Raw genomic sequence first — 27,565 nt, 5'->3', positions numbered from 1 at the left:
AAGGCCTCATGAGAGAGGTCATTTTATTTCATGTGTAGGAGTGTTCTGCCTACATGTATGTCTGTGTACTTGGTAGACCCGTAACTAAGAAGAAGTCAGAAGTAGATCCCCTTGAAGTAGAGTTAATACAGTTATGATCAGCCTGGCATTGGGGATTTGAACCAGTCCTCTCTGAGAATACCCAGTGCTCTTAAGCACTGACCTATCTCGGGAGCCCCTAGTAGTTGCTTTTAAAATAGAAAGACAGACTGAATGAACAACACAGACTTAGCCATCTTTAACTGACAAAAATATCTCTTGTAGAAGCCACAATGACTAATTCGAGTCATACAAGAATATGCCTGAAGGGATTATTTTCAGTGTGAATTTCTATCTCACTACAGGCTGTACTGAAAATTTCAGTAACTTAGATCTGGAAACAGGCTATTTCTGTTACTCAATAGGAAAACAAAATACAAGACAATAAAGCATTAACTTAACCAAGCAATTAAATGCAAAACAATTAAGACAAAATTTTTCAAGGTATTTATAATCTAGACATAGTTTTCCAGAAAAGTTAACAGTTCCTTGAGTTAGATTATTTTATTTAATTATTTGATTTGGGGGGTGTGGGTGGAGAGGGGACAAGGGTTTCTCTGTGTAGCTCTGGCTGTTCTGGAACTCAGCCTCAAGCTCAGATCTGTCTGCCTCCTTGGAATTAAAGGTCTGCTCTACCAACGCCCAGCTGAAGCTTTAATCACTATTTAGTAATATAGAAACAACCACAACAAAAAATATTATGCTTGTACCACAGAAATGATGTTATTGATACATGAAACATAATTTCTAACTTCTGTAAGCATAAAGGAATTTCATACATAGATACATTTTATTTGACATACAAATTAATATACTCTAAGAAGTTGGATTAAAAATGTTTACACTTGCCAGGCAATTGTGGTGCACGCCTGTAATTCCAGCACTTGGGAAGCAGAGGCAGGCAGATTTCTGAATTCAAGGCCAGCCTGGTCTACAGCGTGAGTTCCAGGACAGCCAGGGCTACACAGAGAAACCCTGTCGCCCAAAAAAAAACAAAACAAAACAACCCCCCCCCCAAAAAACAACAAAAAGTTTATGCTTTTAGGAGAGGGATGTGAAAAGGTAGCTACATCTATTTACTTCCCCCACCCTTGCCTATTTATCTAGCTGGAGAGTAAAGACAGGAAACAGTAACATTTGTATCCCAGGAGACAGAATGCTTTCCCCTTTCCATCAGTGGTACTTGAGAATGAATCCAGGGCTTATGGGAGCAATGCTGACCACAACCCAGCATGGCTCTTATTCTGTCACTGGCTATTTGGGGACCAGCAATATAGCCTTCTATTTAAAGTAGTCCTGTTGTCTCAACCTCCTGAGAGCTGAGATTACAGTCATATGCACCCATATTTGACACAACTGGGGATTTTGAAAAAAAAATGTTTTTAAGGTTTTATGTTTTAGTTTTATCTTGGTAGTGGTACTTGGGGTTTATATCTTCTGTCCCCACAGTCTGAGAAAACTTGCCAGAGACGGCTCTCTCATTCCACCAAGTGGATTCTAGTGTGTGAACGCAAGCCATAAGACTTGGTAGCTCTTTTATTCAGTGAGCCACCCTGTCAAGGATAAAATTATATGTTAATTATCCTTGAGGCCCTAACAAAATTATCATATGCAAAACATTTAACTACCACAGATTCTTCAATAAGCTTCCTCGATTTACCCTCTAAGGACAGAGCCCACATAGTTTCTATTGACAGAGTTTCATTTATTCCAATCTGGCCTTCTATAGCCAGCTATGGAGCTAAGGGTTATTAAAACACAGTGCAAGAGTGGAGTCGTGGGAGAATTATGACTGCTTTTAAGAAAATCCTCCCAAAACAAGATAAAAATATTGTGACCTTGTTTTCTTTAAAAACACAAAATTTTTCTTGAAATGTACTTTCATCCTCTCCTCGGTACACTAGACAGGAGTGACTTCAGATAATTCATTACAACTAGTTACTGCTGTTTATATGCTTCTATAGAAAAAAATAGTTTGTCAAATGTAGCTTGTCTGCAGTGTATCCATGTGACTGTGCACTTTTTTTTACCATGTGACTTATCCATGTGATTGTGCAATTAATTCACTCATGTGACTTATCCATGTGACTATGCATTTCACTCATGTAACTTACCCATGTGGCTATACACTTTACTCATGTGACTATAGTGCTCAGATAAACTGTCGGATGCTCTGGATAAAGTTGGCCAAAGCCATCGTTATTCCACCTCATTTATCAGCTCAATTTCCTCCTAAGTCCCAATACATCTAGAACAGTAACCAAAGAATTAAGAGCTTTTATTTTTGGCTAGTACTATCTGACACTGAATTTCAACCCATTTATTTGATGATAGTTTTAACCATATATTTGATCAGTTTCATAAAATTTCATTCATTTGAAAGACATATTTGCATCCTTTCCCTCATTCATAACCAAGATGCTGTAGTATTCAACAAGTATTTCTGAATAAACATTTAAGTTATAGTTTAGCATTTGGTAAACAAGAACCAAAGACTTGTCCTTGTCCATAGTTCCTATTGCTACTGAATGTTAATCACAGCTAAGATAATCCTCCAAATATGACATTTCTAAAATAAATATTTGTTATTTCACTGAATGGTACTGAACATAGATTGTAGAAATACCCAAAAACTTCAGAGCAGGTGAAAATTTACAAAATACAGATAATACAAGGTTTTGTCTTAAAAATAAAAAACAAAAAACCCACATCTGACAGAAAAATAAAAATCAATGTGTTGACTTAGAAAATAAAAACAGGAAATTTCAGTAAAACAATTATAAAATTAGATGTTCCTTTAGTTATAAATATTAACTACAATTCACAAAAGCATCCTGAATTCATCAAGAATTTAAACTTCACTATTTCAAGACCGGAAAAGAATTAAGACTATAGTATTATAAGAATAAAGAATTATGTCATGTTAACTTTTGTTGAAAGGATTGTAGTAGCACAAATGAAAACATCACACTTAATTAGAAAAGCCAAAACTATTATTTCTTTAAAATTTTTTCCTACTACTATTAAGCAAATGATATTCAAATCATCTATGGAATGCTAATTAATGAAATTTAAAAACCTGAATAATACATTGTGAAGTTAGATAACTACACAAAGCTACTACAGCTGAATGACTAGACGCTCATGACGTTCCACTTGACTTCTCTCAGAGAAACCGTGGTAAGCACTGGAACTGGGTTTTCTTGATGTAGAAAAGGCTGTGTAGACTCTTTTCTTGGAGCTAGTGCTGAGCTTGGACACTAGGCTCTCAGGAGACTAGGGCAACTTAATGTTCTTGCATAATAACACAATTATCGGAGCCTTGAGAAAGGCAGCCTGGTATTAAGAAAAGATTGAGCATCTCCAAATGTTATTTCAGGACTGAATCAAATACGCTGGTGAAAATTGCTGAAGGATTTTACTGGAAAAACAGTTGAAATTAATTTAAGAACTCATTCCCAAATTAATATTATAAATTAAAACAGTGTACTCCCCATCACCTTATATTCATGAAATATGTAATTAGTCTTCCTATTATTGTTAAATCTCAAAATCATTTTCAAGAAATTACTAAAAACAAAGTTTCTGAATATTCCAAGTTTTTAGACAATACATCCACCCTGATGCTGTATGTAAAAGGAATAGAAACACAAAATGACAAAATAAAAGATTATCTGGTACAAAAGATTACATGTCAATCATGTTTACAGCCAATTGCTTTTATGTATGATTTCTGATTGACTGAAGTCATCTTTCCAAAATATAGCTTCTGCCACCAAAACCAGGTAGGAATTATTCACATAAACAAAGTCTACCGCAGTGCACAATGCTCTTCAGAGGTGTTCTGTATGAATACATGGAAATGTTAGGAGAGGAAACACCTGCCATGATCATGGGCTGGGCACTTGGATATTTAAATATGTACATATGCATTCACATGTATATAGTGAGATTTTAAATAAATAGAGGATAAACAGCACAATATGGCATCACTTTCTCTCAAATGAGAAAAAAGGAAAACTCAAAACCGTATTTTCTAGAAGGATCTGACAGATGTCACAGACCTTACCAGACTGAGAAAAAGTCCACGAAAATGAACAGTATTAACATGAGATGGGATTTACTGGACAGACTTAACGAAGAGGAAATATTCCAATACAACAGTCACACTACCTTTTAAAACACTTCTAGAGGGGGCTAGAGAGATGGCTCAGTGGGTAAGAGCACCAACTGCTCTTCCAAATGTCATGAGTTCAAATCCCAGCACCCACATGGTGGCTCACAACCATCTCTAAGGAGATCTGATGCCCTCTTCTGTTGTCTGAAGACAGCTACAGTGTACTTACATATAATAAATAATATATATACACACACACACACATATATACACATACAGAGAAACCCTGACTGGGGGAAAAAACAACAACAAAAAACTTAAAAAAAAAAAAAAAAAAAACACTTCTAGAAATGCTAAGTGGCTGACCTACTCTTAAGAGGCCACACCCCCTTCACTGCCAATACTGTCTGTCTGTCTGTCTGGGTTGGTGGGTTGGTTGGTTAAAGCTTAACACTAACTCTTCAAGTGATAACTGGGGGAAGTAATGTAAATGAATGACAGCAAATATTAAAACCAGGAATTATTTTATGAGCAAAGAGATTTACGTTCAAACATTCTTTAAGATTCAAAAGATTTATTTGGAAAAATCAGCACAGAACAAAGATATCCTCAATAACTTTTCTCAGAATATATGAATAGTAAGAATCTATATGAAATGTAAGCAACAACTCTAACTTAAACAGGATCTATGGTTTATACAATCTCAACCCCCATGCCTCCCACCCACTAATATACTACAGTATGTACCCCTTATTGACATCAGCTTTTACTAACAGTCTGACTTAAGGGCTACAGGAAGAAACAGAAAAGCAACTTCATTTTCACTTTTAAATAGGTAGGATTAGCTAAAGCAACCACAGCAAGTTTTTTAAGGTCACGAGGGAATACCACTACGAACATTTTAAATTAGGCAAAATCATTTCTTTATTGAGATAAGGAACTACAGAGATTTAATAATAATGCCACATAGCTATCATTAATAATGTCACAAACACATTTCAACATTCACAATGATGGGCATCTTTTTCACTAAGCTAATCTACAAAGCTTATGAATAAAGAAAATACAAAAAAAAAAAAAAAACAAGTTTTACAAAAGAAAAACTTCAGTCTACGTACATTAACAGTAAAACCATTTCTCCCAAGTAACAGACAAGATATAAAGGCATACCACTGAATGTTTTTCTAAACAGTCAGGAATGAAAGAATATTTAATATCTCCGACGCTTATTAGGGCCTTCAAAATTGCCCCCTTGACTTCCTCTACCAAAGCCACCAGGACCACCACTTACAGGCCCTACACCACTCATGGGTGCCTGAGGGGTTTCAGAACCTGTTCTATTTCCCATAGGTGAACCCATCTGGGATGGAGGTCCTTGGGGAAACCTATCATTGTGCTATAATCGCATATAGTAAAGTCCATTTGGAACACGCCAAAATAAAAGTGACAAGAAAAATTGGCAAAATCCCAAGTGGTGGTGTCAGGAAGTTCAGCAGAAAGTCCAGCAGAGTCAGGATCAAACATAGAAGGAAGAAAGGAGCAAGTTAATTAGTTCCTGTTTTTAAAAATAGTAGTAGTAATAGTAGTAGTAGTAGTAATAATAACAATTAGTAACGATAATAATAATAAACAGCAACTGAAGATTACAAGTTGCAAATGCTATGCTTCATTTCATAGAAAAAACTGATTCTGACATAAGCAAATACCTCCTTATGCCCAGTCAGTGTAGTATAATACTCTGATCTCTTTTTAAAAAGTTTACACTGCATGAAACTAGGATATAAAGGAAAAAATATTGTTATTTTGTTTCGAGTCTCTCTATGCAGCCCAGGCTGGTCTGTAATTCAGGGTTCTTCTGTCTCTGCTTTTGCCCCTCAGGTGCTGGGACATTATAATAGAAATATGTCTCATCAGGCCTGGTAAGAAAGAAACTTTTTAAAAAGAAATCAGAGATGTAAAACTGAGAAGCAGCATCATACTGTTTTTAAAAATAAATAGTAAACTCAATTACCAATGCTTTTAAGAAACAAACATAAACAACACAAAACCCAGGGATTTTACTATGGAGACATATGAAGTACTTTCCTTTAAAGACTAGTGTTAAGAAAATAATAAGTTTTAAGAATTGTTTTAACAATTCTTAAAGAACTCAAGAAGAAATATGAATAACTAAAAGCACAATAAATATCTGAGTCATTTATTCTGCGGACTTAACAAAGGTCAATCTTAAGTGAAGAAGATATTTTTTAAGTGTAAATTAAAATAAGGAAAACAAAAACCTAAGCATGACATTTAAATTAAATTTACAGTTTTAGAAAAGTATGTAGGAATACAGCCAATTTTGTCTATGTTATTGCTAATGATTAAATGCTGAAGAGAAATTCAAACAACATACTTCAAGTTTCAGGGATTCCACTATATAAATACTGCCTCTCTTAAAGGGACAAATGCACTGACAAATGTAAGTGCCATCTCTCTATCCTAGACACTATGACCCTGCCTCTTTACCTCCCTAAATAGATTTGAAAATTCTATGAAGACTAGTGTATTCTTCAGTTCTACAATGAACAATGCCTTCCTTTTAAGCTCTTCCTGATCACCATGGATGTAAAAAGGATGGCTTGTCCAGATAAACTGCCAGTGCATTTTCCTTCTTAGCCAGCAATGGACTGCTAACCTTTAGTGCAGCAATCCAAAAAACAAGCAGTCTTTTTAAAATCTGGTCACCAATTTTTTTTTTCAGAATATTAATCAATCTCATCACCTGAGGAAGAAAAATGGTTTTCTACTAGAAAGCTTCAGACAGACATGGTAAGAGTCTGTACTACTACCTGTTATACAAAGATAATAGAAATTACCACAGAGAAAATCAATTTTTATGTTTTAGCCACACAAAGATATCTTCACACTTGTGGATCAAAAATCTGTTTATTTTAAATTTAGTAATAAAAGCCATCAATAATCCTATTAAGAAAATATAACTGTATAACTTGAAAATGTTTTAAATGTTTTAATTTTAATCTTTTTTAAACAAAGAGAAATATTTTGAAATAAATCATTACAACACAATGCACCAAAACTAAAACTTGCTTTTTTCATACATAGTAGCGTTCTGTTTCTAAAGGTAAGCAGTCTACACAGAAAGAGTGCAATCATAAACATTTCGCACTGCATCCATTAATTCAAAGGCAGTTGGGTTAAAATCACTGCAGAAGAACTAGTGGCAAATGTGCTTGAGCTCTATTGAGGAAGAAGAATAAATTATGATGAGAACACTTAAAATTTAACAATGTTGCTTTCTCTTCACTGGCTGTACATCCATACTATCAAAAGAAATGACACCACCTTATATTAAGTGTGAAGTTATCTTTGAGGCAGCAAAATGCTTAGATATGAAATATAATCAAAAAAATTTTAGTGATACATTACCACTGCGCCATTATCTGGTATCATTGGAGTCCCCATATTTGCAGCTCCTTCTGGTCCCATGGTGGGACCAGGACCCATTGGTGGGCCAGGAATAGTTCCTCTGTTGTTCATATTCATACCCATCATTGGAGGAGGCCCTTGGGTACCAGCAGGTGCTGGGCTAAATGCATCTATGCAAAACAATCTACACTTAGAGCTGTCCTTTAAACTATCTTAGTTTAGTGAACATTAAAAACTTTACAACTCATTCAAAGTTATACACAAAATTGTCATCAAAATAACTTTCCTTCCTTGAGAATGGAACACTAAACCATCAACAATAAAGCACCATATATACAGTAAAATTCTCATCACTAAAACAAGCCTACAAGGAATAAATAAGGTTGTGTCAATTTTTTAGAGCAACTGCAACTAAGACATTCAATGTTTCAAAAATCAGTAATATTAGGTGTAGCTTATAATTAAATAAAATGACCCTGAATAATTTTATATTCTATATGCTTTAATAAATAGTAAAGGTTTGGCACTCAAAAACACACTGTTTTCCCTTAAAGTCAAAGCTAAAAATATTAGCATATAAAAAAAGAATAAATATTAAGAAGTAAAATTACCCCAGATAATTACACAAAAATAGCTGTAAACTAATCCCTTGGCTTTATATAAGTACTATGTACTTTGAAAATTTATCAGAGAATGGATTTTAATTTCATATTAAAGTATATATTTGAAACAAACAAAAAACTCAAAACACTAAAAGGTAACTATGTTTTAAAATATAGATCATCCAAACAGATAAAATGATTGTGAGACTACTTCTGACAAGTAAAATTCTAGAAAGGGAGATAATAGATAATCATGCTTCTAACCTGTTTCATATTACAATATGGTCAGAACATATATTGTTGACTCAAATAAAACATTTCAAGGGATTTGATTGTTTAAAGAGTATATGTACCTTTTAATCATAAAAATTCAAACTCAAAACTGATGCCAATTTAGAGATTTCTTCTACTTCATTATATAGCCCAATTTTCAAATAGTCAGAATTGAACTTTTTAAATCTACATATAAAACACTGGTATATTTAAGCCCACAGAACAGTGACTACTGCAGCTGAACACTCTACAGAGTCTAAGGATCCGGGGAATGGCACTCCTGAGCAATCCATCGTGCAGCCTGCTACTGCTCTTTCCATTCTAATTCAAGAAACAAGCAATTTCAAGGGAAGGAATAATTTCCTTAATACCATCTTATTCTTTCTAAATAATCAACACCTTAAGCTTACAATTTCTACTTCCTCAATATGGCTATAAACATATGTATAATAGAGACAAAAAGGTGGACAAGCCCTCTTAGCTTAACTTTCCTGAAAATAACGAATTAGATATTGTTTTCCCTCACTATTTGTGAAAGAATGGTGAATGGTGACAAGGTCTTGTTTAGAGCTTAGGGTGACTTGCTATTCACCTTATGAGAGGTGTGGTCACATACCCCTCCCTGCCTCATGTTTCTTCCATGACAGAATTATAGGTATGAGTCACCATGGCGAGCTCCCTTCCTTATAATGGTACATAACTTAGATAATAATACAAGTCAGAATATGTAAAGCAATACCCCCAACTCTCAATGACATAGAACCTTATTTTAAGTATTTTATCTACTACCCATACAAACCAAAGACATTTATATGACAAATCAACTGGTATACATCAAAAAATGATGTTGCCATATTATCAATAGGACAATGTGCTTGCGAATACAGGGCCTTGAGCACAACCACTGAGCTACAACTCCAGCCCCATTCACAAAGCCTGATGTGCTATAACAGTTTTCACAACAGAAGAAGCACTGCAATAAAGCGTCACGATTCAGTCTAACACTGAAGATTAAAGAAATGGATCAGACTTTAGTGGAGTAACTACTAATAGACTATAGTTTTCTAATGAATGTTATAAAAATCTAAATTTCTCCTGAATTAAGGAATACAAAAGTATATTCTCCTCAATAAAGGTTTCAAACAAATGAAAAAGCATTTCCAGATCTCTCTACACTATCAGAAATTGCTTAAGATTTTACAATACAAAGTTTGATACTTAGCTTAATAAAAATAATTGTAACTGTCTTTGAAAATGTACTTAACTGTATCTTCCTCTAACTGCCCTTGAAACTGTATTTACTGCCTTATATATTACTCAAAGGTTACTATAAAAAATATAGAGACATTTCACCATTATATACAAATCTGCTTAATGATTCCATGTGTCTATACACTAACTGCACTGTGAGGTCCACAGTTTCATGCTTCCTTTGCATACCATGCATGAATGCTACAGTCAGTACACAACGGTGGCTAAGGAAAGTGACCAAAAGGATAGTAATAAACTACATTACCTGACTAAAATAACTGAAAGCATGAGAATTTTTAATAGCTAGTCATAGAAAATACTCATGAACACATTCCTTAGTTTTATTTAATATTCTACATATTTTAAGAAAATATGAGTTCAGTGCCTATTCTGATAATGTAATTATTCAAAAAGCATGTACATCTGAATTATGCAGACTTTAATTTCATGAGAAGTTTCTGTGGGACAATTTAATATAAAAGTGAGACATGTCATTATTGGCCAATGATTAAAGTATGCCAAATCAAAATTTAAATTTATTAATAAGAGCCATCATACGCCACATATTTTCTCCTTGGTTCACAAAACTATTTCACTTTACAATAGTGAAAATTTTAATATAACTACCTTCTTAACATCTCATTTCCTCAAAAAGCCACTGAAGTCTCTTCAATAAATACTTCCATGCTAAATACTGTAACCAAGGAAAACATTTAAAATATTCTGTAATATTAAAAAGTCTAAACCTATTTATATCTCACAATGATTAAACTTATCTCACCATGTATAAAAACCTAGTTTAGAGGCTTCTTTCACTGATATCAAGCCATGTGTGAATTGTAAAATATTCCTCCTATGATACACTTTTATTTCATTTATTAAATATAAATGATACCACCTTCATAACTGTTTGCATGTCTTAGTTTCTCAGCATATAGATACCACAAACAGCATACAGTCCCCAAAAGAATTCCAAGTAAGTTTATAAATCTTTTGCTTCAGATCCCTACCTCCCATGTTTATTGCTCCACGGGGACCCATATCACCCATTCTCATTTCCTGTTCTCTCTGTAAGTAAACATAGTTGTCAGAGTCAACCTATCGATCTTATGATTTGACATTTCCCATCTAAAATCAAACAGAAAAGAGTGAGTTGGGATATCACTGTCCATTAAAAATTCTGAAAATTTCCAACAATATTTACTTAAGACTACTAGAAGAGAGGAAACAAAAAGGGAAAACAGCAAAACCAAACAAAAACAACAACAACAAAACCTCTAAGCATCCAAGACTAATACACATTAAGTGCTTAGAATATCCAGTTTACACTGGAAGACTAGATTCCACATGAGCCAAACTATTACTTGGTAATGCTGCTACTCCAAAGGAATTTGCCTAGACCTTTTATCAAAGAAAAACCTAGCATTAATAAATAAGTAAGGGTAATTATATTTAACTTCCAAGTTACTAAAGTCTTAAAAGTTACAGGCAGTTTTCATTATATAAAACTAACAAATGAGTCTTGCATTTTTATTTAACTAACCAGGTATAATTCCACCTATGATCTAGAGAAACACCCTAAATCTTCAGTAGACACAAGGAGTTATAAAAATTTTATATAATATTGCTTTCCTTTAAATAAGCAGATGTTTTACATAAAACATAAATACTTTTTCATTTGCCAAGTTCTGAAACAATGCACCATAAAAGTTAATTATAACCCAATAGGCAGGTCAAATAAATTAAGAACTTTTGAAATTTCAATACAGCAGCTACTTCATAGGAATTGTTTACTATGACTTACTTCAAGATTAAACCAATGAAATTTGTGTGAAATTACTCAATAACAATAAAATTGCAACACTACCTGAAGCAATATTCTAAGTATCCAAATCATGAAAATCACTGACACAAAATCAATAAATGTTTCAAATCAACCCATGGCTGAATGAAACACAATTATTTTTGATAAAAGCAAGTTTTAGTAAACTAAATATTATTTGATGATATAATACTGAAACAAATACCATACAAAACCAAGGCCATAAAATGCTACAAAGGAAAAACAAACACCATTAATAAATGACTTCTTGCAAAGACGTCTGCAGAGAGGCTTAATAGTAGAGCAGCTCTACCAAGCACAATGCCCATGCCGGACCCCCTAGCATAGGAATGAGGAGGGCAAGGTCTTGCCCACTTAGTCTAACAAAATATATATTTTAGTAAAGCATCAACAAAAGCAATCTGAAATAAAGAAAATTATAATACAATCAAAAGAAATGTTTTCTTGCATTATTTAGAAAATACAAACACAACAGCTTCATGAAAGCTATCTTCAACTTTCCTAGAAGTATGTATTTTGCCTTCTCAAAATTTGCTTATTAATAGATACTATCATTAACATATAAAAAAAGGTAAGACTAAAGCTGGACATGGTGGAACATGTCTTTCATCCCAGTACACCCACGAGGCAAAGGGAGACAGGTATCTCTGTGTGATGCAGGCAAGTCAGGTAGGCCAATATGAGATCCTGTTCTCAAAACGAAAAAAGGAAGATCATAAGATCAAATGATAGCCAACATAAAATCAAAATGATATCCAACCAAGCATCATATGGAAAACACTTTAAACACGTTAATTATTAAATTTCCTCATATCTTCAGGCTGCTACTTTCCAGATACTTTTACTAAAATGAAAAGGAAGCAAAGCTTATAGCATGATCATTTTATAACCGCCAAGAAACTCCAGAGTATCATCTATATACAACAATTTGCAACGGTGTGCCAACCCAAATAATTTCTTTTATTGATGCTGGAGATCAAATTCAGAGCTTCAAGGAGGATAGGCAAGAGCTGAACTTTTAATATAGTTTAAAATAAAAAAAAGGAAAACATTTTCTTGACCATAATTATTTACTTTACTAAATTATTATAGTGTAGGTTGAAAACACACAAATAGAAAGAAAAAAAAACAAAACTGTATCCAACCTATGCCAACAGACTTTAAATAGGGAATAGAAAAATGGCTCATGATTAAAAACAACTGTTAGTCTTCCAGAGGACCTAAGTTCAGTGCCCAGCACCCAGACCAGCAGCTCATTACCAACTCAAATTCCAATACCAAGGGATGTGATGGGCTGGAAGAGATGGCTCAGTGGTTAAGAGCACTGAGTTCCTGAGTTCAATTCCCAGCAACCACATGGTGGCTCACAACCATCTGTAATGGGGTTCAAAGCACTCTTCTGGTGTGTGTCTGAAGACAGCTACAGTGTATACATATAAATAAAAATAAATAAGTCTTAAAAACTGGGAAGGATGGCACCAAGTCTCCATGATACCTACCTGCACATACATGGCATATACTCACAAAGACACCTAAATTTAAAAAAAGAAGAAGAAACCTAAAACGAAAAGAATCTTTTTAATACCAGCTAGAGAGATGGCTCATAGCACTTAAAGAGCACTTGTTGTTCTTGCAAAAAGACCTGGGTTTCATTTCCAAGCACACAACTGGGTGGCTTACAACTGTTAAGGAAACTAGAACCCTCTTCTGGTCCCTGTAGATACCTGGACATGTGTAATGCAAATTAATTCATGCAGACTCATGTATATGCACGCAAACACACAGGTTTCCAGATTTTCACCCAATAAAATAAAACTACAATAAACACTCAAATTGTAAAACAGAAATTAGGCAGAATGACCTTTGTGTATGCACACTCACATGTGTTTTATGTGCAAAATTCTGGCACACGGTGAACCAAGATCAATGCTGGGTTTACTTCCTCAATCCCTTTCCAGTTTTTATTGAGGGAATAGGGGTAGAATTTCAATGTTTAAACCTGACTGTCCTAGAACTTGTTATGTATGCACAAAAATTCTCTTGCTCCTACATCCTGGGAGCCAGGGCTACCAGAGTTCAACACCATGCCTCACCTTCCATCATGCTTGGTTGCTTTTTTTTTTTTGGGGGGGGGGGGGTGCGGGGACAGGGGAGGGCCTTGGCTGTCCTGGAACTTTCTATGTAACCTTGGCTGTCCTCAAACAAAAAGGATCAGACTGCCTCTTCCTGAGTACTTGGGATTAAAAGCACTCATCACCACACCAAAACCAGCTTTTTATTTTTGGGCAGAATCTTTCACTGAACTAGTGAATCTTTCACTCATCAACTAGGTTGGAGAGACACAAAGTTTCAGAACTGGGCCCCAATACCCAGCTAGCACAGTCACTAGGACTGGGATCAGAAGCAATGCCTGGCTTTGCTCAGGGATGTGCTTGGGTGGCAGGCACTTTACCACCAGGGCCACTTTCCCACCCCATTTCTACAGCTATCCCCCTGTGGCAGAAGATAAAACAGACATAGAGGTAGCAAACAATTTTCACGAAGTGAAAATGACCAAGTTGTCTTACAAAAATTCTGCTAATAAAATTCATAAAATCCCACCATTACAAGATCCCTTCATTCTTCAACAATGCCAACAGTAAAAAACGAAGTAACTGAAGTTAACTTATAAAGAATGTATAGTTCAGTAAAAGAATTTTAAATGTACAGATGACAAAAGAAGCAGCAAAATAAAACTGTTTTCCAAAACTAAGCACAGAGCATAGTCCAGGGTAACAGTTTATGAAGTGTTGCTCAGAATATCCACAGCTCTTTCAAAAAATAACAAAGTAACAAAAATTCTGTTTAACACCAAAAGGTCTAAAGCTAAATTATAATAGAGTGAGAGACCTTACCACACATTTTCATGATGTCAACATTCATGACATTCCAATATGGCAAAAACAATGGTCATAAGAATATCCTGTTGTTTTAACACAAATCAGGGAAACTAAAACCTCTATATAATAATAACTACCACATTTGTGACATACATATAAAATGATTATAAATATTTGAATGAAACACCAAAAACTGACTAATTTTAGACTTTCATCAACACTGATATAGATTTTATTAATACCCTGAACAACTAAGCAAGACACAAACAGGGTTTCTGCTACATTATAAAAGAAGACAGTTATTTGGGTTGCATAGTAAACAAACCATTTACAACACAGTAACATTTTTACCTAGGACTTAAATATTTGACTGCCAACCTGATACTGAGAAATACAGTTTCTGTGTAAGAGAGACAAACAGATGATTTGCTTTAAAAAGCAGTAATTTTCTAATAATTTAAATGATGCTTAAACTTTTTCCATGGTGAAAAGTTCCATTCCGAGTTGAAGGCAGACCAATAGGTTTTAGTGTAAAATCATTTCTAAGATATTACCATTCAAGTATTATATTCATGCAATAGATGTTTTTAAAGAATTTTTTATGGGCAAGTAATATAAAATCACACGGTCTAGCTAAGAACGTGATACGTAGATCAAGCTGGACTCAAACTCAGGAATGTGCCTATCTCTGCATCACAAGTACTGGGAATAAATGTGTACACTACCACATTTGGCTTCAGGAATATTTTTGCAACTCTTGAGATACAAAATTAAATGTGGGAAGATAACTATTTGATACAGCAAAATATTAAACAAATTGACAAATTTATCAGTTCCCCAACTTCACAAAGTTAAACATTAAGACACAGAAACATAAAATAAGACTGCTCTTCTTTGTATAGACATTTTTTAAATGTTTGTGTAGTTTAAGATTTTTCTATTTGTGCGTGGCATGTGTATGCATGCCCACAGAAGCCAGCAGAAGCTGTTACAGATGGTTGTGGGCCACCTACCTACTAAGGATGTTAGGAATCAAGCTTGGCACCTCTGGAGGAGAAACAAGCGCACTTAGCCTCTGAGGCATCCTTTCTATAAACAACCCTGACATCTTCAATTGGCTATAATTTCTAAATTGTCAAATAGTGAAAAAAATTAAAAAGCTCTTTCAGGTCCTTAGTAAATTTTCATAAAGGAATTTAGATTCCATAAAGATTGACATCCTGTTGCTTTTGTTGTTGTATGTCTTTTTGTTGTGTTTAGAAAGAAGATCTCACTTTTAAGAGTTAGACTGGAGCCGGGCAGTGGTGGTGCAGGCCTGTAATCCCAGCTCTCTGGGAGGGAGAGGCAAGTGGATTTCTGAGTTCAAGGTCAGCCTGGTCTACAGAGTGAGTTCCAGGGCTATGCAGAGAAACCCTGTCTCGGAAAAAACCAAATCCAAAAAAAAAAAAGTTAGACTGGATCTTATTAAAGCAGCTGAGGCTAGCCTTGAATTCTGATTTAATTCTCGTGTGATGCAATAGAGGCATATGCTGCTAATCTCACTTGAAAACATTTCTTTCGAGAATACTTATCTATTATCATTTTATGTATATAGGTGTTATGCTTTCTTGCATTATCTATGCACTACTTGCTTGCCTGGTACCCACAGAGGTCAGAAGAGGGCATGAGATCACCTGAAACTCCAGTTAAAGACAATGTGAACCCCCCATATGGGTGCTGAGAATTAAATCCTGGTCTCCTGCAAGAGCAGACAATCCGGGAGGCAGAGGCAGGCAGATTTCTGAGTTCGAGGCCAGTCTGGTCTACAGTGTGAGTTCCAGGACAGCAAGGACTATACAGAGAAAGCCTGTCTCAAAAAAAAAAAAAAAAAAAAAAAAAAATCCAAAATAACAAAACAACAAAAACAAACAAAAGAGCAGACAATGTTCTTTATTGTTTGGCTACCTCTCAAGGTCCTGATTTCATTTTTCATCAGGTATACATCACTAGAGTGTCTGGGTATGTGAGTAAGCCAGAAGCCTCTGATCTCCTAGAGCTAGAGTTACAGGTAGTTCTGAGCCAGTGACATGGGTGCCAGGAAACTCAGATATTCTGGAAGAGCATTTCATACTCTTAAATGCTAAACTATCTCTCTAGGCCCTAGAGAACTCTTTCAAGTTCTAGACATTCCTCTACAATAAAATTATAAAGAAGGGGGAGAAAGGCTAGACCAGTATACACAAAATCTATTCCCAAAGCACGTTAAATGAGGCACCTGATACTATATTTCCCTTAATATTCAGAACAAATGATTTCACATAGTGTGGTTGTGTTTCTTACAATTATTTTGTGTGTATAGAGTATGTATTTGTATTAAACAAAACAAAGGACTTGAAAATGATTCCTCCTTACACCAGGTATCCATGGATGAAACTCAGGCTGCTAGGCTTGGCAGCAAGCCCCCTTTACTCAAGAAACCATATCACGTGCCTAGTATGTTTTATTTTAAGGCAATGTCATTTTGAAAAACTACATAATGTGCAAGTCACAAGTAAAGAAATTGTTTTTGAAAATAGTCTCAATGGCCAAGATCAAAGTTAAAGCTTGTAAGAATTGTTTAGGTTTCAACTTGTGACATTGTTAAGTAATTGAATACACACAGAGAATGTAGTTCTCTGAAAGAAAAGACTAGCATGTTCTGACAGTTAAAAGATTCATCCTTGGTGCTGGATGGATCTGTGGTTAAGAGGACTGAATGCTCTTCCAGAGCCAGAGGTCTTGAGTTTAATTCCCAACAACCACATGGTGGCTCACAACCATCCATAAATGGGATCTGATGCCCTCTTCTAGTGTGTCTGAAGACAGCTACAGTGTACTAATATACAAAAAAATGAATAATTCTTTTAAAAAATAGATTCAACCGTATCGATAAATATTTCTAAACCTAAATTTATAAACCTGTGAACCACACCTTGCATTTTTTTTTTAAGGTTATTTATTTATTCTGTATAGTGTTCTGCCTACATATATGCCTGCAGTCCAGAGGAGGGCACCAGTTCTCCTTATAGAATGCTATGCGCCACCATGTGGCTGCTGGAAATTGAACTCAGGACCCCTGGAAGAGCAGACATTGCTCTTAACCTCTGGGCCATCTCTCAAGCCCATGTCTTTATTTTCTTTTCTCCCATTCTTTAACAGGGTATTAAAATTAGATAAATGACCAAATTTCTAAGAAAAAATAATAACGAACAAAAATATTAGCTAACATACTCACTACTCCTAGGCACAAAGAATAACAAAAACTATCACCATGTAATATATTAACAAACAGGAATAAGAAAAGTTTTGCAGAAACTGGCTGTTGCCAACATCACCAATAAAGGAGGAAAAATGCTTATAAAGCCTATTGCTTTCTTTTCTCTTCAGCTTTCATTTCAAGCCAGCCTCTCTCTGGCACAGACTGGCATCCCATACAGGCTCATACCATGATCCCTGACTAAATGGACACTTTTAATTCAGGTAACTGAAAGCAATATCCAAAACTCGACATAACTCCCATTTAGGGAAGGAGTAAATACCTGATAAAATGTGAATTTACAACATTTAACGTGGACTTCCTGCCTACAGTGTGAATATATGTATTCTAAAGTAGTTACCCTCACAAACTACAGGAAACAGTCCTCAGTTTTATCATCATTAAATAAAATTTGTATCACATGTCTAATAATCATCTCTTTGCATTTACCCAAGGGAACTGAAAACAGGTCAATCAAAAACTGAACATGAACGTTAAGAGTAGATAAATTTGAAATCAATAAAATTTCCTCAAATAAATTATTATACATCTAAAAAAACAGAATCACTCACTGTTCAACACTAAAAAGAAATGATCTCTCAAATTAAAATGCAGGGAAAAATTGAATTTTAAATAAAATTCAATTAAAGAATTTTAATGTAAAGAAACTACACACTGTATTATTCTAAACAGGACATCCTAGAAACAATAAACCATGAATACACTAAAAGGAACATATTGTAAGGATGGGGGAGGGGACTAAAAAGGCAGAGAAAGGGATTAAGGCAGGGGAGAGGTGTGTGTGTAAAAATACTCTGCAATAGCAGAATGGTAAAAGTCATTGTACATTTGTAACAAATGGAGTGAACCTAAAATTACTGGTTGTAATTGGTAATGATGTGCAAATGGAGGTTCAAAGTGCAATCAAATATGCAGTGATGGGAGGGACAGTAGGAAGATACAGGAGATAAAGCATCCTGGAAACTGTCATACCCTCCTATTAGTTTTGTTATTAAAACTACTTCTAAGAATGTACTAAATAAAGCCAGGCAATGGTGGCACACTAGGGAGGTAGAAGCAGGCGGATTTCTGAGTTCAAGGCTAGCATGATCTACAGAGTGAGTTCCAGGATAGCCAGGGCTACACAGAGAAACCCTGTCTCAAAAAACAAGGAAAAAAATACTAAATAAAACGGAGAAGAATGCAAGGAGAAATCATCAGAAAGGAAAGAACACAGGTGAATAGGATAACTAACCTTCAAAAATAAGTTTAAAATGTAAACACCTCATGTTAATAATCACTAAATTTATGCTTTAAATTACTCATTAAAAAAAATCAAAATAATTCATCTTTGCCCAATCAGAAATCAAAGTAACAACAAATAAGGAGAGTACATAAAACATAGGGCTTTAACACAACAAGACATCCTAGAAACAATAAAACATGAGTATACTTTTTCAAATCTTAAAATGCAGCAAAATCAATAGCTGCTTTTTAATTCATGGTATTTCTGAGACTGATTTGTACAAAACCACATAGAATCTAACAGGTAATAGCAGACAAAAGGGACATACATTGTATATCGACTAATATTTCGTCACATATATTTAGTTGAGAATCTTACTGTTAATGCATTTACCTGAGAACATTCATTAATGACTATAATTTTCAATTGTCACACGAAATTCTCTGAAAAAATTCTGGTTTTGCTTTGCTGGCTCAAGTAGGCGACAGCAAAACTCTTGATCCTTCTGTCTCAGCCTAACCTAACTACTAGGATTACACACATGCATCGCTGAAAAGATGCTTGTAATTGCTAGAATATCAATAATACTTATTCCTCAATTTTAGTTTAGTTTCTTTTCTTAATAACAGCAAACTACTAAAGGAATGAACAACGGCATCAGCTACAAGAGGAATACTACTGCCAGAGAGTAACAAAGCTTCTCACACTAACGGGAAGGGTAGGTCTGCATTTTCTTGTCTCTTTATCACCCAGTATGTTTTCTTATGAACATTATGCAACTCTTATGATTGGATAGGTCAACTTATGAAAGATGACCCAAAAAGCAAACATACACAATATAGGAGACAAACTGAAAGTGGTCCCTAGGAAAGAGGAAAGCAATGGAAGAACGTATCATCGGATCCAATATTATGAAGCATCACATACATCATGATGATCTTTATCTGCTCATCTGCTGTTCACGTCACACTAACAGTTTCACAGGAGCACTGGTGTGCTAACAAAGACATTATTCCTAATACACTGCTCAAAGTAGCAGCTTTAATATATTGCTTAGATTTCAACTACTACATAAAAATCAGTTATATGAAATTGTAAAAGAAGCTATTTCTACAAATGAATCATGTTGACGAAGCAGAAAATGCACTAATATAGGAAAAGAAGTCAGCTTACATCAAATATGGGTGAATTACAACCAAGAGAGAAGATTTAAAATACTGAAGACATGACAAAAAGCAATGCATTTTGTTTGAATTTTTCAAGACTTTGAAAACACAAATATAATTATCAACAATTTAATTAAAAAACATTACAGTAGAGTATGTTTACAAACCAAGTTTTACACATCTAGCAATTTAAAATTTAAAAATGCCCATTTATCTAGCTTAATTTACAATTCTTAATATTTAGGTGATAATAGCTTTATGATCTCTATGAATAAAGAAAGCTACAAATGTTAGGTATAGGCGAGTCTATAAACATTTGAAAATATAATCACCAGGGAAAATAAATCCTGCAAAATGGCTCTACACAGTCACACAGCAGAACTAACAATCTAAATATGCCTTCTTGAAATCTGTTACTAATTCAAATCACTTACTTACAAACTAAATATACTGATTACATCATACATACTAATGACAGTTCCAAAGCCATGTTTATTAGCCCAGCCACTTCTAATCTCCAATGCTGATTCTCTTCTCTATTTACTCAAAAAAGGTAAATATCTGCTAAAAATAAGATAGTACCGTTGTAAACCAAAAGGTAAAACTTACCATTTCAAATGAAAAGGCATAGGTATACCTACAGCACAGCAAAATAATAAACCAATTGTATCAGTTAAGATCTTAGAAAATACTAAAAATTAATTCTCAGTAATACTTCCGAGTACAGAATTAGTAACAGACTCTAAGGGGAGAGAGAGGAAGGGGATAGGAAGAGGAAGAGGGAGAATGAGAATATATCTGGGTTATAGATTCCTGAAACACCAGTTTGTCTCTTGATAAGGTGAATAACATATAAATAAGATATTCCCATAATTCCCATCAAATGTATTCAGAAAGAAAACCCATTACATATTAATCATAGAGCAAAGAAACCCCTGGTCTTAATCTTATTAGATTGTGTCTGTAATTCTATGAACAAAACCAATTTTATGTCTTTCATTTAAAAACTAATTTAATAGCTGGACATGATGTATAGGGGTCTGAGTCTCCATGGAGACAGATAGCCAGTTCCAGAATAGTCAGGATCACAGAGAGCTCACGCTCTCTCGCTCAAAACAAACAAACAAACAAACAAACAAACAACCATTTATAACATTATATGCTCCAATATATATTAAAACTTGTAAGATTGCAACTAAATATCATTAAAACCAATATTTCAGTATAATTAAAGAATTAAGTAGCTAAATAAAAATGACCAGTATTTTTATGCATATGGATTTTACCTCCATGTATGTCTGTGTACCACATGTATACAGTACCACTGGAGGCCAGAAGCAGGGACTATGTCCTTTGAGGCAGGAATTACAGTGGGCAGAATGCAATATATAGTAAGCAATATATATGATATGGGTACTGGGCCCTCATCTAGAAAAGCATCAAGTGCTCTTAACAGCTAAGCCATCTCACCAATTCCCTTACCTTACCAGTACTTTCAATTCAAATACATCTAGTCATCAAAATCCTAAAGAACAGTCTCAATAATATAAGTAATTATGAGCTTAATAAGTGCATTTTTATTTTATCATAAGTCATAGTTGTCTCAATTACATACCCTAAGCTACAGATAGCATTCTAATGAATTAATTACCCAGACTCCCTGTTCTTTTCTACTGTGCTCAAAAAAACAGTTCCTAAAAAAATATACCCTCCCTAATATTTAGAAGTCCTTAGTTTATAGAAAAAAAAATTAAATGAAAGTACACTAACCCAAATGGATAAGGATAATACATTAAATGTGACCATTGTACACTGTATCAGTCATTTGGTTTTACCAACTTGTCCTAAGTCTGTCAACTAGCTGACCTGCAAGTCATACCAAAACTCTAAAACAAACCCTTGAGTTTAATTCCCTCAATTATTTCCACAGAATAAAAAGGCCAGGTAAATTGCTTATAAAATACAACCCTCGAATGTTCAGTTGTTTGACTCTTCTCCACTTCTCTGGGGGGAAAAATCTACTATTGCAATCAAATTACTTGTTCGATAACTTACTTGAATAAGTCATGTAGAAAGCAAAAATTAGAGCCTGTCTAAAAATAGTTTCAGACAATAAATGTATGCCTACCTATCCTCTTGTTAGTAGGAAGCAATAGGTGTCATTCACTTTGCTAGCTTAAATAACTGAAGTTTTCTCATTCCCAAACCTTCTGTTTTGAGTCCTGCATATGTCACACCAGAGCAAATCAAGTATAATTAAATAATGGAGGTAATGGAAAACAATACCCATAAAGACACAAAATCAATAACACACCAAAGTTGATACTACTGTTCAAAAAGAAGCAGTATTAGAAAGAATATGGTTTAAACCTCTATGGACAGAATGAAAAGTATCTGGAAACCCGTAAAGCCTCGTGTTTGGTAGCATCACTTTAGCAGCTGTTTCTTTGACTCTTGCTCTGACTTTTAAAAGACTACCATGAACCTAATTTGGACTCCTCAGGAACCTTGGATCTTACGATATGAGGAGATCTGCTCAGTGGGCCTTCTAAAAACACTGGAAAGGAAACATAAATTAATTAATTTGCATAGTAATTTACCACAGGATGTTTGGATAATCTGAGCTGCCCCTCCTCTTTAAAAACAAACAAACAAACAAAATCCTATTATGATACTGATTCTAGATCAGGGAATAGAAAACAGGGTCAAGTAGTAAATTTTCTTGTTTTTGCTTGCCAGAAACTCTTGATATAGTACCATATATTGTTCACAACTTATCAACTTAGCCTCTGAAAGGCAAAGCAAATGTTAACAAATCTAACAAATGTATTCCAAATTTAATTACAAAAACAGAAGTCATGAAGATTGAGCTGACCTTCTCTAGTCTGCTGTTCCCTGGTCTAGACAAAATAAATCACTAAAAACTAACAATACATCATTACTTGAGACTGTATCTCCTGCATACATACATTCTGAGAAACCAATTGAAGGTTGATATCCAAATCCAATCATACAGAATGTTATACTACTCAAATTGTACATATGAATCCCCAACTCTCTACCATGTTTGCCCAAGTCCATTTACCACTAAAAACTTGTACTATGACCATGATGGTTTCACACATTTAAGTGCATCGTAAGCCTCAAAAAAAAAAAGTTAACAAGTTGTCCAACATTTTCAAATCTAACATATGTGTCTGCAACATAAACCTACTGATTTCAAAATATCGGTGGATCTCAAGTATTTTTCATTAGTTTATGGATATGTCACCAATTGTTACTTACTGGTTTAGCAGAATACTATGCCCAGGTATACAGGCCAGAATCTACTCTAATCACACAAACACAAAATTCTTTCTAGGTATGAAATGTAGGGATTAACTGGAAACAGTGGAATGCACTTCCACTCCCAGCAATAAGGAGGCAAAAGGCAGGGAGATCTCCTGTGAGTTTGAGGCCTAACCTTCTGACCTTCTACATCCACCTCTCCAGTGCTGGGATTACAAACCTAAACCCTCCTGCCAGGATTGTGCAGTATGGGATGAACTCCCGTTCAAAGATTTACTCCTGTTAAATTAAGCACTCTTTAGGTGAGCCTCATCCTCAACCATGTTTCCAGCCTTGACAGGAACTCACCAATGGAAGACCATTAACAAAAAGGACACAACTTCAATTAATAGTTGCCACATGCTGGGCGGTGGTGGAGCACGCCTTTAATCCCAGCACTTGAGAGGCAGAGGCAGGCGGATTTCTGAGTTCTCTTCGAGGCCAACCTGGACTACAGAGTAAATTCCAGGACAGCCAAGACTATACAGAAAAACCCTGTCTTGGGAGGAAAAAAAAAATAGTTGCCACATTATATACTACTCTCAGCTCTTTCAGAGGACCTGGGTTCAATTCCCAGCACCCACATGGCAGGTCACAAGGGTCTGAAACTCCAATTCCAGAAGATCCAATGCATTTTCTGGTCTCCACAGGCACAAGGCACTCACATGGCACACATACATGCATGCATGCATGCAAAACACATGAAATAAGAAGAAAGTTTAAGGTAGCGAAAGACATGCTACAAGACTAAAAGCGATCGCACTTAATTTATGATTATAAGTTATTATCAAAGACATTTACAAAGAAGAAATAAAAGTATAAATTAAGATCGACAACTTTAAATAAATTTATATCCCTGAAATTCTAAAACACATGTATTTAAAAAATTATGTAAAACACTGACAAAAAAGTCTAAATTTATTAAGTGCTGTTCTTCATCCTATGCTACAATATTCCTGAAGAAATAAAGTGTATGCCCATAGCCTCCATTTGTTTATTTGGAGCTGCAGGTCAAGCACACCCAGTGAGGGAGGAAAAGCTGGCAGTAGCACCGACACTAACGGGGAATCCTGCTTAGGCTCTTGTTTGGGAAAGGTCAACTTACCATTAGAATCCCTCCTTTAGACTGAATAGTGAAAAGGGAAAGGACACATAAAATATTCTAATTTTAAAATTCAAAAAAGAAAAAATTAAAACTGCTTAATAATTTTTCTAAAGGCACATTTTTGAAGTATAAGAATGTGAAAACTGCCTCACAATATTCCTATTAACACAATGTTTTGCCCACTAACATAAAAACTACTGTACTACTTTTTTTAATATTTAGTTTATGTACAATAACAGTAAGCATTATAAAGCTAATGAACTTGTGCTTATAGTTTCTCATCTACTGAAACAACTAGACCTGGTGGTACATCCTTTAATCCCAGCACTCCAGAAGCACATGCAGGTAGATCTCTGTGAGTTACAGGCCACCCTGGACTACAAAGTTAGACCCTATCTCAAAAAACAAAAGCATCGCTGAAGAGATGGCTCGGCAGTAATAGCACTGACTGCTCTTCCAGAGGTCCTGAGTTCAATTCCCAGCAACTACAGGGTAGCTCAGAACCATCTGTAATGGGGTCTGATGCCCTCTTTTTGCACGCAAGCATACATGCAAACAGCATTCAAATGCATAAAACAATTCTTTAAAAAAATTTAAAAATAAAACATAAAAACATCTAAGTAGAACCTCTGATTTTTCCTGTATTAATTCCATCATTATTAAATGATCAAGCTCATTAAATATAATCAATAGGACTGCTCTCCAGAAAATAGTAGCTATATAGCCTTCCAAACTAAGTATTAATAATACTTTAAATTACAAAATATTCCAACTGATGGACTCAACATAATTCAAATGTTTAAGTAAATTAGAATTAAGTCTTTAGAGCCGGGTGGTGGTGGCGCATGCCTTTAATCCCAGCACTTGGGAGGCAGAGGCAGATGGATTTCTGAGTTCGAGGCCAGCCTGGTCTACAGAGTGAGTTCTAGAACAGTCAGGACTACACAGAGAAACTCTGTCTCAAAAAACCAGAAAAAAAATATTAGTCTTTAGTATCTTTCTTCCAATTTTTTGTTTATTCATTCATTATGCATGTGTATAGGTAACTTAAAAACTTGTGCTTTTCTAGTTTATGCATATGGAAGTCAAAAGATAACTTTTGAGAGGCATTCGAAACTACTGTGTAGAATGGAGAATCTAATTATGTCATCTGACTTTGAAGCAAATGCACTGTTAAGTCACTGAGCATGCATCAACACAGCTTCTTTCCTTTTAATCAACAACTTTTTACTTTTATTTTTAGTTTTGTTGTTGTTTTTGAGACAGGCTAGTCTTGAACTTGCAACAAACCTCACGCCTATACCTCCAAAGTACTTGGAATGCAAGTATATGCCACCACGTTCAACCCTTCAATAATTCATGTGTGTCATGGGACTCCAGGAGAAGTACAGGGGTCAAAAGGGGAATGTGTTCCTCAATTACTTCTTTAACTTAGTTTGCGAGGCAAGCCCTCTCACTGAGCTGGGTGCTCACTCATCTATCTGGCCAAAAAAATTGGAAATGGGCCAGTCTCTGCCTGTCTCCACCATCTATGGTCAACGGCTAAAACTAGACACGCCTGCCCATGTATCAATCTCAAGTCCTCCTGATGGAATTCCAGTCAATATATAGTCCAACCTATCTTCGCATCCCAGACATGTCAACAGTCTGAGTCTTCCTGTCCGTATAGAGCGGGTGTAAAGTTCAGAGGACAACTACTGAAAGTCTTTTTTTGTCCTTCCATAGTATAGATCCCTGCAACTGAACTTAGGTTTTGAGGTTTGGCACCAAATGCTTTCTGATACACTGAGTAACCTAGAAGCCCCCTCAAAAAACTTGCGCCGGGCAGTGGTGGTGCACGGCTTTAATCCCAGCACTTGGGAGGCATAGGCAGGCATATTTCTGAGTTCAAGGCCAGCCTGATCTACAGAGTGAGTTCCAGGACAGCCAGGGCTATACAGAGAAACCCTATCTTGAAAAACAAAAGCAAAAAAAACAAAACAAAAACAAAAAATTTGGTAATATGACAAAGGGAAGTAGTCACAGACTATAATTTAATATTCTAATCAGATTTTTATTATGTGGCTTTAAGCATGCAAAACATACTTTTTCTAACAACTTGAAAAATATCTAAATTGGGCTGGAGAGATGGCTCAATGGTTAATAGTACTGACTGCTCTTCCAGAGGTCCTGAGTTCATGAGTTCAATTCCCAGCAACCACACAGTGGTTCACATCTGTAATAGGATCTGATGCCCTCTTCTAGTGTGTTTGAAGACAACTACAGTGTACTCACATAACATAAATAAATCTTTAAAAAAAAAAAAAAAAAATGTTTAAATATACGACCTAATCTTGTTCTAGTAAAATAATCGTGTGAAATAATAAATAATGTACGTTACAAAAGCCAATAAAAACAGCCTGAGTATTTTAAATATCTACTTTATCTTATTCCCCAAGATCACTAAATAACTGTAAATTTTTACCAACTTAATTTTCTGAAGGAAAATGATTTTTTTTTATGAATGTAGAGACTGATGAGCTGCTGGCTTAGCAGTTAAGAGCACTTGCAGTTCTGCCAAAAGTTCAGGTTCAGGTCTGAACAGCCACTTTAGACAATCCACTCCAGCTCCAGGGAGTCCTAGCCTGCATAGGCACCATACACTCACCCACAGATGTGCACCTACATTTTTTTTTCATTTGAAAAAAAAGTCAAAAAGCCACAGGGTAGTGGTGGTGCATGCCTTGAATTACAACACTTGAGAGTCAGAGGCAGAAGGGTCTCTGTAAGTTTGAAGGCAGTCTGGTCTGCAAAATGAATTCTAGGACAGAAAAGGGACTAGGGAAACCCTGCTTGGAAAACAAAAAACAAACAAAATCTTTCAGGGCCAGGAAGACGTCTCAACAAGTAGAACCTTACAGAGACAACTCAAGTTCCATTCTTGGAGCCCATAATGAAAAGAAAAGCCAACTCTCAAAAGCTGTCCTGCTCTCCAC

The 27,565-nt window shown here is 35.2% G+C and overlaps 1 protein-coding gene across 2 annotated transcripts in view; it reads right to left on the bottom strand.

Annotated features, from left to right (window-relative positions):
- Positions 1-27,565, bottom strand: part of Pspc1 (paraspeckle component 1) — an 84,601-nt gene that overhangs the window by 17,719 nt on the left and 39,317 nt on the right. The window contains exons 7-9 of one of the 2 annotated variants that reach the window (XM_052191369.1): positions 10,761-10,818; positions 7,625-7,794; positions 5,263-5,591 (exon numbers count right to left, since the gene is read on the bottom strand). In XM_052191369.1, the coding sequence (XP_052047329.1) occupies positions 5,406-5,591; positions 7,625-7,794; positions 10,761-10,818 (414 nt within the window). In that variant the 3' untranslated portion in view covers positions 5,263-5,405. Of the gene's footprint in view, positions 1-5,262; positions 5,592-7,624; positions 7,795-10,760; positions 10,819-27,565 lie in introns of those variants that run through there. The other variant, XM_052191370.1, reaches the window with a different exon arrangement.

Source organism: Apodemus sylvaticus, chromosome 8, assembly GCF_947179515.1.
Source record: "Apodemus sylvaticus chromosome 8, mApoSyl1.1, whole genome shotgun sequence".
Taxonomy (NCBI): domain Eukaryota; kingdom Metazoa; phylum Chordata; class Mammalia; order Rodentia; family Muridae; genus Apodemus; species Apodemus sylvaticus.
This window is presented reverse-complemented; position numbering and strand designations above follow the sequence as displayed.